Source organism: Mustelus asterias, chromosome 11 (assembly GCF_964213995.1).
Source record: "Mustelus asterias chromosome 11, sMusAst1.hap1.1, whole genome shotgun sequence".
NCBI classification, from domain to species: Eukaryota; Metazoa; Chordata; class Chondrichthyes; order Carcharhiniformes; family Triakidae; genus Mustelus; species Mustelus asterias.
The window spans coordinates 74,769,790-74,782,005 of NC_135811.1; the positions used below are offsets into that span (position 1 = coordinate 74,769,790).

The window sequence follows — 12,216 nt, forward strand, 5'->3', positions numbered from 1 at the left end:
ATGAAAGCAAGGCTAACAAGGCAGATTCTCGAGGACATTTTTGATGGTGTGTGAGATTTGCCAAGTTAGAAGAATTTACAAAGAGAACTATGCTGTGCAGAATCATGGTTAAAGCATCTGTCATCAATGACGGGTCAGAGGCCAAAGGAAAAGAAAGTTAGCAGACCAGATATGAAATCATAGAAATCCTACAGTGCAGAAGGAGGCCATTCGGCCCATCGAGTCTGCACCGACCACAATCCCACCCAGGCCCTACCCCCACACGGTAGCGCAGTGGTTAGCACTGCTGCTTCACAGCTCCAGGGTCCCTGGTTCGATTCCCGGCTCGGGTCACTGTCTGTGTGGAGTTTGCACATTCTCCTCGTGTCTGTGTGGGTTTCCTCCGGGTGCTCCGGTTTCCTCCCACAGTCCAAAGATGTGCGGGTTAGGTTGATTGGCCAGGTTAAAAATTGCCCCTTAGAATCCTAAAATGCATAGGTTAGAGGGATTAGCGGGTAAATATGTGGGGGTAGGGCCTGGGTGGGATTGTGGTCGGTGCGGACTCGATGGGCCGAATGGCCTCCTTCTGCGCTGTAGGGTTTCTATGATTTCTATGATTTTACCCACTAATCCCTCTAACCTACGCATCCCAGAACTCTAAGGGGCAATTTTTTTTTTAACCTGGCCAATCAACCTAACCCGCACATCTTTGGACTGTGGGAGGAAACCGGAGCACCCGGAGGAAACCCACGCAGACACGAGGAGAATGTGCAAACTCCACACAGATAGTGACCCGAGCCGGGAATCGAACCCGGGACCCTGGAGCTGTGAAGCAGCAGTGCTAACCACTGTGCTACCGTGCCACCCATCACGAGCTGAGAGAAGATTCCAAAGTAGAAGCCAGGTTATGGAAGCATGTAAAAACAAGGATAATAATTTAAAAGGGTTAATCAATTAATAATTTGTATTTCTAATTGTGTTCCATCTAGCTTGCAACTTCATTCTCAGCAAAACCCATCATTTAAAATCCCTCATTACACCACTATTATTTTCTAGTGTCTTATGCTTCCAACTAATGTACTTTCAGCTCCACTGCTTTAAAACACTGTTAGCATTGCTTACATTTCGAATTCTAATAGATAGTCTGAAAAATAATGGGTTGTAGGACATAACTACAGCGTTGCAAGTTCTAACAGTCTGCATGGATTAATAAGCACTCTAGTCTCACTCTTGCAGTTTAGGATATTACCTGAACTTAATTTTACAACAGAATTTGAATGCATCATTTTCTCTCATATTATGTTTTTAACCCTGATTGGAAAAATTACAGGTCCTCCACATGCATTCTTAGAATCATAGAATCCCTACCGTACAGAAGGAGACCATTCGGCCCATTGAGTCTGCACCAACAACAATCCCACCCAGGCCCCATCTCCATAACCCTACATATTTACCCTGCTAATCCCCCTGACACGAAGGGGCAATTTTAGCACGGACAATCCACTTAACCTGCACATCATTGGACTGTGGGAGGAAACCGGAGCACACGGAGGAAACCCACGTAGACACGGGGAGAACATGCAAACTCCACACAGTCACCAGAGGCCAGAATTGAACCCGGGTCCCTGGCGCTGAGAGGCAGTAGTGCTAATCAATGTGCCACTCCCTTGGTAATATTTAAACAGGAAAAATACATTCTTTTAAAAACAGATGAGGTCATATCTGCATATTATCATTGATTGGCTATTGCGCACATTTATTGGAAACATTAGACACTTGTTCAAGACAGTGATAAAGCATCACCCAAGTAATATTTTTCCTTCTAATTCCTTGTTCTGAAGATAGTGACTCATGTGGGAGTTGGAAGAGGAGTGGGGAATAATGAAACCAACCTTCCTTCTTCTTTCAGGAGCGCCAGGAACTTGTTCACACGATGCTCAGGCCCCATCTGAAATATAAATTAATACAGATGTGGTGCTATGGTTAGTGAATAAACAAAGCAGATTATTAATCAGTTAGTCAATCTATTGAAAGGGGGAAAAAAACACTTTTTATATCGCATCTTTCACATCATAAAGAACTTCACAACCAACTAGGTACGTTCGAAGTGTAGTTATTGTATTGTAGGTAAACACAGCAGTGAATCTGCACATGATAAGGTTCCGCAAACAACGATTAGATCACCAACCAGATGGTCTGTTTGCGAGAATGGTAGAGGGATAAATGCTTACTAGGGCACCGAGTATTATCCTGCTGTCCAGTGCAATATCAAAACTAAAAGACAGCACTCCCTGAATACTGCAATATGCATCAGCCTCAATTATTTGCGCAGGTTTCTGAAGTGGGGCTTGCAACATTATGACTCGAAGGCCAGGACGTTATTATGCAAGACAAAGTCAACAGTAGAATATGTAGCGCTGCCTCCTTTAGCATAAAGCTTACTTTCAAGACAATACTTCAGATCACAACACTCCTTGAACTTTTCATTGGGTAACCGGACCTATAGATTAATGGTGAATATTGCAGAAATCAGAAACAATGTGGCCATAAGATTTCTGCCAATAACACGTGCTCCCCCCACCACTTCAAACAGAACTATAGCACCACTGCTCACATTCATGCTTAAGTAATCAAATTGCCATCTTTCTCACGTGGCTAAACTTCACTAAGGTTAAATGAGTGCTTCCCTGGTTAAACAAATTTATAGGCTTCCTCAGTGGCTCAATGATTTTAACCAGTAAATAACTTAGAAACTTGAGAAACTTAGAAACCCTACAGTGCAGGAAGAGGCCATTCGGCCCATTGAGTCTGCACCGACCACAATCCCACCCAGACCCTACCCCCATATCCCTCCATATTTACTCACTAATCCCTCTAACCTATGCATCTCAGGATACTAAGGGGCAATTTTAGCATGGCCAATCAACCTAAGCACAAGGTCAATTCCTGACATCACAGACCTGGGTTATGACAGAAAGCTGGAGAAATTAGGACCCACTTGAAAACATAAACAGGAGAAGACCTTTATAGAAATATATAAAATAGAAATTGTTACATAAAAGGTAAATCCAAACACTATTTCAAAATAAGTAAAGGGCAACTTAGGACTGATAAAGACAACTTCATCACCATAGAATGGTCATCCCTTGAAATGGGCTTCCAGTTTGGTACTGGAGATGAGAATGGTGAAATGATGTGATAGGCAGGATGGAGGATAGATTGGCCAACATGAGTCAAATGGCTTCCTGTTTCTATTTATGATTGCACAGACCAGGAAATTCTCATGATCAATCCCACTCTGGTGAATCAGCTGATCTCAACAAGGGCAGCTGGAGCAAAAGAGGGGCAAAGCCAAATTCTCACGCCTGAGTGCTATCACAGAATCTATCTACAGTGCAGAAGGAGACCATTTGGCCCTTCAAGTCTACACCGACAACAATCCCACCCAGGTCCCCCTGACACAAAGGGGCAATTTATTACAGCCAATCAACCTAACCTGCACATCTTTGGACTGTGGGAGGAAACCAGAGCACCCGGAGGAAACCCACGCAGACACAGGGAGAATGTGCAAACTCTACGCAGTCACCCGAGGTCAGAATTGAACCCGGGTCCCTGGCCCTGTGAGGCAGCAGTGCTAACCACTGTGCTGCCCCAGTGACACTTACTGTAAGGTGCACCTGTGGATATCGGGGGAGAAGAGGAATTTGCTCAGGTACAATGTCGAGTCAGCAAACTGCCTGTTAATCCTTGCAGTCTATGCTTTCACATTAGTGGGCAATTGATGTTGAAGGAAGAGTGTCCCCACTAAACAATCATCATCTTCAAGCAAGAAAGGAAAGCCAGAATTTAAGGGAAAAAATAAAAATGTAGGTTCTAATGTCCGTTATCACTCTTCAACCTGCTAGTTATTAAAATGACCAGTGATGCTGGCCATAACAGCAAAAAAAAAGTGTCAAAAATACAACCTGGTGTTCATTGAAGATTTTCATGTATGGATACAAGCCAATTAGGAAGAGAACACAAAACATTTGCAGCCTAACATTCCTACAATGGGCATAAAGCCATCAACAACATACTGATCAGGACTTGAATGCAGATGATTTTAATGTCGTGTTTGACAGCGCGTTTCCTAATCAAGTATTTTTCATGTTCCAGACTGTTGAACAATAAGTACTTGGCCTTCTAACTCGGGCAGAAAAGACTAAAAAGCAATGACACCCAATTATTGTAGAATATTAAAGTTTAAATCATTCTTCTCAACACATCGCTCGACATTATCCCCTGTAGTGACCAAGAAACTAGAAACTCTCCCTGGAGAGCATTGTTCAACAATCGATACTATTGTAATGGTGTGGGTTATCATAGCACATAACAGTCAAAAAGGACACAAGTAAATGGAGTACAACCTTTGTAAAACAATTGCTGGCATATCACAGAAGTGCATATTGTCACATTCTGTGCTATTCATCTGTTACTCCTCACTCAGTGAGGATAATCAGGGGCTGGGTTGACACAGTTTGGAGAGTCAGGCGTGAAGAAACAGAAATTTTACTCCTGAAGATATCTGGCAAAGGTGAGTGCATACCTTTCCAATTCAGTTAACAGTATGGTAGCTTGAAAAGCAACATTAAGTTGGACATTACACTCTGCGCCCTCTGGGGACATTGAGTCCCCAGCAGGAAAGACCTCAGCAAGCAATGGTTCACCAGATACTCCATGGCTTGGATTGCCTCTCCTCAGTCCCACACCAGGCTAGTCTTCAGCTTACAGAGAAACATAGAAACTAGACGCAGGAGTACAGTCAGAGTCAGAGGTTTACAGCATGGAAACAGGCCCTTCGGCCCAACTTGTCCATGCCGCCCTTTTTTAAAAAACCCCTAAGCTAATCCCAATTGCCCGCATTTGGCCCATATCCCTATATACCCATCGTACCCATGTAACTGTCTAAATGCTTTTTAAAAGATAAAATTGTACCCGTCTCTACTACTACCTCTGGCAGCTTGTTCCAGACACTCACCACCCTGTGTGAAAAAATTGCCCCTCTGGACACTTTTGGATCTTTCCCCTCTCACCTTAAACCTATGCCCTCTAGTATTAGACTCCCCTACCTTTGAGAAAAGATATTGACTATCTACCTTGTCTATGCCCCTCATTATTTTATAGACCTCTATAAGGTCACCCCTCAGCCTCCTACGCTCCAGAGAAAAAAGTCCCAGTCTATTCAGCCTCTCCTTGTATCTCAATCCATCAAGTCCCGTAGCATCGTAGTAAATCTTTTCTGCACTCTTTCTAGTTTAATAATATCCTTTCTATAATAGGATGACCAGAATTGCACTCAGTATTCCAAGTGTGGCCTTACCAATGTCTTGTACAACTTCAACAAGACATTCCAACTCCTGGATTCAATGTTCTGACCGATGAAACCAAGCATGCCGAATGCCTTCTTCACCACTCTGTCCACCTGTGACTCCACTTACAAGGAGCTATGAACATGTACCCCTAGATCTCTTTGTTCTGTAACTCTCCCCAATGCCCTACCATTAACTGAGTAAAGTCCTGCCCTGGTTCAATCTACCAAAATACATCATTTGGCTCTTCAAACTTGCTCTGCCATTCATTTTGATCATGGCTAATCATCGAATGCAATATCCCGATCCCCTCTTTCCCCCATCTGCCTTGATCCCTTCAGCCCCAAGAGCTACATCTAATTTCTTCTTGAAATCAGGCAATGTTTTGACCTCAACTACATTCTGTGGTAGTGAATTCCAAACATTCACCACCCTCTGGGTGAAGAAATTTCTCCTCACCTCAGTTCTAAAAGGCTTACCCCTTATCCCCAAGCTATGACCCCTAGTTCTGGACTCCCCCACCATTGGAAACATTCTTTCTAAATTTACCCTGTCTAACCCTGTTAGAATTTTCTAAGTTTCTATGAGATCCAGCTCCCAGTTCTGATGAGGTTTGTAGTGATGTGTTACATGGCACAGTAAAAGCCAGGTATTTCATCCACAGGGTCTACAGTTGGGTCTGATTCCCGACTTTGAGGATCCCACCATCTCATGGGATTAGGTGAGTGTTCTGGGGTTTTGAAAGGGTTGGTTGATAACCAGAAAGGGTCCATTGGCTTAATGAATCATGGCAACAACACACTTGGGAATATGGTAAAAGGTAATAGGAAATATTCATACGAATAAAAAGCACAGTTTCTAATCTTTAGTTAGTGAATATTGTTGGTGTAATTGTAAACTTAGAGGATCGACACACACATACGTGCACGCACACGCACCTTACCCTGATAATTATCATGCATTATGATCCCTGTGGAGACCAACAGCTTTTTTAAAAAGGAATTCCCACAAACCCAACGAAAAGAACACCAATAGACAAGTTTTCACTTTTAAAATTTCACTTCAAAACGTTGACACAAAGATATGCCTCACCTAGTTACAAGTGCTCACATTATTTCCTGCACAAATATGGGACCACGTGTAACCTCAGTCTTTCCAATGTGGCCTTCACAATGTAGGATCAATCGCTTCCACTCAATCTTTTCAACCCTGGAGTTCCATTAACCAATAGCTGTATTCCATCTGACATCCCTGGACACAGATACCACCGACGGCCCTGATGTCATAGCGTCCCCAGAAACTCACTTCTCCTATCCCTCTAGACAGTCTGGTGGACTCTGGTAATGTGGAAACAGCAGCAACAGGTCTTGCTCAATACAAAAATCTGCAGTCCTGTATTCAGCTCGCTGCTCTTTCCAAGCGTATAAAACACATTTGCCTTGACTCTGCTCAATTTTCAGAGACCTGTTTCAACACCAGAATCTGTTCAAAGACTGCCAAACAAAACACTGTCCCATTTGGAAAAAACCTTGCTTGTTTCTTCTTAGCGTGAGTTCTCAGTGTGTTCTGGATTGCCAAACAGAAAACACAGGTAGACAAAATCCTTCTGAAGTTAGCTTTCTATTTACCCGTTGCTTCTTAGCTGTGATTCTCCATGGTAACCTCAGGTTGCATAGCTTTTCTTGGAATCTAATTGATGTCATAATCAGGAAACCAATTAGCTCTTCTTTCAGAATACTTTCCAGTCCATCTTTATTTTAAAGGAACATTACATAAAAAGAAAAAATGGCTTTTCTCAATACAAACTTTTTCTAAACAGGCAAGGGACATCACAATTGCTGGATTAAGTTGGGTAGTGCATCTGAAGCAGAAGTAAGGAAGACCAAGATATCAGTGTGAAAGTTGGCAATATTCATATGCATTTAAAACCAAAAGTTATAACATCTACTATACAAATAACCCAATGATTTACTTGACTTATGGCGAGTGAATAAATCAAGATTACTTTTAGGTGATTTACAAAAAAATTCAAGCCTTTTGGTCCTCATAATTTATGGTCTTCATTTTTCTGTCGAATGGAAAACTAATGACCTTGCCTAAAATAACTTGGATATTCATGTGACATCTTTAACACAATAAAATGTCCTAAGATGCTTTACAGGAGCAATATAAAATAAAATGCAACACCCAACAAAATAAGGATCAAAAGCTTGGTGAAAAAGCTAGGCTCTAAGGAGTGTATTAGGAGGAAAGCAAGGTAGAGAGGTGAAGTGCAACAGGGAAGGAATTCCAGAACTTAGGGCCTATGTAACTCAAGGTACAACCAACAGTGGTGGTGAAATTAAAACCAGAAATTCACAACAGGCCAGAATTAGATAAACATATCCTGAAGGTAATAGCAAATTATTGCAGAAGCTAGAATCTGAAATAAAAACAGAAAATGTTGGAAAATGTCAGCAGGTCTGTGAAGAGAGAATAGAGCCAACGTTGAGAGTCTGGATGACCCTTTGTCAGAGCACAGATACCTTGGGAGGGTTGTGGAGCTGGAGAAGATTACAGAGATAAGAGGGGTAAAGCCAAAATGGATTTGAAAACAAGGATGAGAATCTTGAAATCAAGATGTTCCTTGGCTCAGAGGCGATGTAAGTCAGTGAGCACACGGACAAAGGTGAATGGAACTTAGTGCAAGTTTAAGGGCAGATAGGTTTGGAGACCTTGAAGTTTACAACAGACAGAATGTGGAAGACCAGAAAGGAGTGCATTGAAATAGTCAGGGCTAGGAGGTAACACGGTATGAATAAGAGTTTCAGCAGCTGCTAAGTTCAGACAGGACAAAGTTAGGAAGGCAGAAATATACAGCATTAATGATGACACAAACATGTGGTTAAAGGCTAATCTCAGGGTCAAATATGACATCAGATTTATGAAAGGATGGGTTTAGCCGCAGTCTGTTTTCCCGAAGAGGGATGGAGTCAGTATTGAGAGAATGGGGTTTGGAAGTGGGGACAAAAAAAACCAATGGTTTCGGTCCCCTCCCAGTATTTAATTGGAGGATATTTCTGCTCAGCTAGTACTGGATGTTGGATAAGCAGTCCGTAAATTCAGCAACAGTTGTGGAGTCAAAGAGGGGCTAGCAAGGTAGAGTTGGATGTCACCAACGTACATGTTATAGAACAGAATCCCGACAAAACAGAGGGAGGCCGTTCAGCCCATCAAGCCTGCACCGCCAACAATCCCACGCAGGCTCCATCTCCATAACCCCACGTATTTACCCCATTAATCCTCTTGACACGGAGGGGAATTTACCATGGTCAATCTACCTAACCCACACATCTTTGGACTGTGACAGGAAACCAGAGCACCTGAAGGAAACCCATGCAGACACAGGGAGAATGTGCAAACTCCACACAGACGGTCACCCGAGGCCGGAATTGAACCCGGGTCCCTGGCGCTGTGAGGCAGCAGTGCTAATCACTGTGCTACCGTGCTGCCCCAAACTAATACTTTGCTTTGGGATGATGTTGCCAGAGGGCAACACATAGATGCGAAATATATAAAAGATATATAATTAGGGTCACTGGATTAGGACAGCAACATTAAAAAAACTAGTGATCCTTAAACCAGCAATTACATCTCACAAATGTCTATATTTCCATCAAAACCACAAGCCAAGGCTCTGTTCATAAAGCAGACCCTAACTAAACACACGAACAAAGCACTTTTTGTAATTCAAAATATTTCACGAACACACCCAACAAGCAAAACCTTTTCTTGATTTAAAAAGAAAAATAAACACATACTTAGAAGCACTTTAACACAATTAACATACCCAGATGCACCTCAATACAGCATATTTTCCCTAAATGCTTTTAAACAAACTTCAATGATCTCTGTTCAAACAAGAACTTGTGCTTCAGTGGACTTAGATCTGGAAAGGTGCTTGGTACCTGGAAACATCTCACAATCATAACTTCTGAATAATCTGCAATTATCGAACCAAAAACATATACTCTAATACTTATTCACATGAAATTACGGTAGATTTCTTGTAGCGTACAACAGATAGATCTTGTAGACTCTTGCAATCATTACATAAAGGGTTCGCCACAAAGTATTCTGCTATAAACCATGTACAATCCCTTGCTTACAAGGTCAAAATCAAATGTGGTTTGTAAAATTTGTAACGTCATTGTAATTAAAATTGAAATTAATGATTTATGCCACTGGCATTGTTTAATATTGCGGTTCAACGTGCATCTTTTTTAAAAAATGTGTATTGTGAGAGAGGGGCAAACAGTGCCAAGTCTGTTCATGGAACAACTTGGCTTGGAATAACCCCTACATTCAATTATAAAGGCAAAGTGCAGGGGTATGTGTGTGGGTGTGAGTGCCATGGCATTCAGCTTAATGTTAGCCTCCAAAAAAAAAACACTCCCCTAGCAGTACTTTGTCAAAAATACTGCAAACCTGAGCAATGCAGATTAATGGGTCTTGGATCTGATTGCTAGTTTGGGTTACACTAGGTGATCTGAGCTGGGGTATGGCATGTTATGTCCTGACAACAGAAGTCAGCAACAAAAACACAAAATGCTGAAAAGACTTTGCAGGCCAGGCAGCATCTGCAGCAAAAGAAACAGAGCTTTCATTAGAACCCAAAATATTAACGGTTTCTCTCTCGTCAAATGCTGCCAGACCTGCCGAGTTTTTCCCAGCATTCTTGCTGTGCTTCCAGATTTCCAGCAGCTGCAGTATTTTGCTTTTGCAAGGAATCAGCATCCTGGCTTAAGGAGGGAATTATAGCAAAGACCTGTTCCCACTCTAGAACACGTGCTAGTGACAGTGCTTAAAAATTGCAATTGTGGAGATCTGCTAAGGGCAGAATTGGGCTTGGCAGTGATGCTACCCAGAGTTGTGTAGAACTAGCTGCCCAAACTCAAAAACTCCACCCAAAACGTGTGGTAAAAAATTGTCACTTGGAAGTGACGTACCATTCTGTGCCTGCGGACCTACGCTTGAGGAGGAAAGGAAAGAATAGCAACAAAAGGCAAACAGAAATATAACAGATGACATTGAACTTGAGATTCTATACGTGATCAGGGCCGCATGAAGTGGAAGAAGTAGACTACAAGGTATGCATAAAGTATAGGCACTGCTCTTTCAGGTTTCAACTGGAATGAATTAGGCAGCCAACTGGGCCCTGCCATCCACTTGGATGCAGACAACCTTATTACTAAATTGGAATTCACAGCAAACTAGAGCCTGAAATAAATGGAACTGTTTCCTCTTCTCCTTTCTTCTCGAGTGCGCCAGGTGGGATTGTCTACACCTGCTGGAGGACAAGGGTCTGTTTGAGTAACTGTTCCTTCCTGCCACAAAACAGCTCTTCGCATCGCTGGAGCAGCTCAAGATCATAAAAAAATTAATTAATCTAGCTTGGATAAACATGCTCATCTTTATGTTGGCACAGTTCTACATTTAACATCAAACAAGGGTGCCTTAAGGCAGCATTGCTGCAATTTTAGCTTGAACTTGGAGGCAAAATTGGTTTGGTTTAGGAAACTCTCCAGATTAGCAGAGGCAATTTATGGTTGGAAAGCAAATCTCATTTGATTGCTTCAGAAATCAAAGCCCAAATCAAAAAGCTTAAAACGCAGCTACCCTGAAGGCAGCTTCTGTGGCATATGCCAAAGCTACTCAGCGTGTATTTATGGTAAATGTATCAATAAGTTTTCAACATTTAGACTTTAGTGCTAATTTCTCCCCTCTCCCTAATTTCTTCCCTTTTTTCCTTGCTCCCTCGATATTGCTAAGGGAAGTTTTTAAGCTGCCACTGAATCATCCACTCATGAGGGCTATCTTAACGCTAGTTAACAATGGCGAGCATCAGATAACTACTTAGATATAATTTTGGTGGGAGGGAGGGAAAAGCCAAGTCTAGTCCGCACATCATCCTGCGTCCATTATAGATAAAAAGCAGAACGGAAAACAGGGAACAATGGAAGCAGATCGACAATAGTGGAAACATCGAGCAGATCGAACATCTTGTTAACACTGGGGTGTGTGTGCATCCTCCACGTGAAATGGGAAGCCAAGACAACACCTGGTCTTTCCTCTTTACAGACGGGAATTGGTTGCCTACGCATTGACAGTATTTTCTGTGTACAATACAAATTTTCCAGCAGGAAACCTTGGATAGTGAACCGGAGGAGACTAGCAGCTGATATCCTCTCCTTATCCCAGATTCCTATTTCTAGCTCAGCAACTCTGAACTCAGAATATTCCTTATCAGTACAGCTCTGCCACGGAGGCAGCAAAGTATCTCAAACTCTGAGACAGGCGGCCACTTATTTCCTACCGCAGAGCACCCAAGCGATATTTATCCACATTTAACCATCCTTAGGCCTATCCAGGTGAAACTATTACTGCTGAATTAGAGGTAGTTCATGTTTAGACCACCAAGATTCTTTAAAAAGAAAGTAGCACTTTAAAGAAAAACATAGGCAAGAGGACATCTTTGGAGTATACCAGGAACAAGGACCCAAATTAAAAGAACGGGACTACAAGGGTTATAATCTCTGAATTATTACTCATGCCACATTCAAAATGGCAGCGGATAAGCAGGTCAGGGAACTGAACAACAGGTGGCTGAAGGAGTGGTATGGAAAACAGGAGCTCTACCTCATGGGACATGTGATACCAGGACTAGGACAGGAAGGGATTTGTACTGTTGACCCTTATTTTTTCTAAACTGGGTTGGGATCAGGGGTCTAGCAGAAAGGATAAAACAGTCATAAAGATTTTAAAGTACTAAGTGGGGGAGGATTGAGAGGCAAAGGTAGCATTGTTAAGAATTCAAAAAACAAGCAATAGGAATAGTATAGAGTAACAG

General features: G+C 42.2%; 2 protein-coding genes across 2 annotated transcripts in view; one reads left to right on the forward strand and one right to left on the reverse strand.

The window, feature by feature from the left end:
* LOC144500596 (ADP-ribosylation factor 2-like) overlaps window positions 1-12,216 on the forward strand; it is a 384,154-nt gene that overhangs the window by 98,533 nt on the left and 273,405 nt on the right. The window lies entirely within an intron of this gene.
* The window catches only part of nsfa (N-ethylmaleimide-sensitive factor a), a 221,599-nt gene that overhangs the window by 5,332 nt on the left and 204,051 nt on the right, over window positions 1-12,216 (reverse strand). Inside the window, exon 20 of the mRNA XM_078223761.1 lies at window positions 1,872-1,927. Coding sequence (XP_078079887.1) covers window positions 1,872-1,927 — 56 coding nt within the window. The remainder of the gene's footprint in view (window positions 1-1,871; window positions 1,928-12,216) is intronic.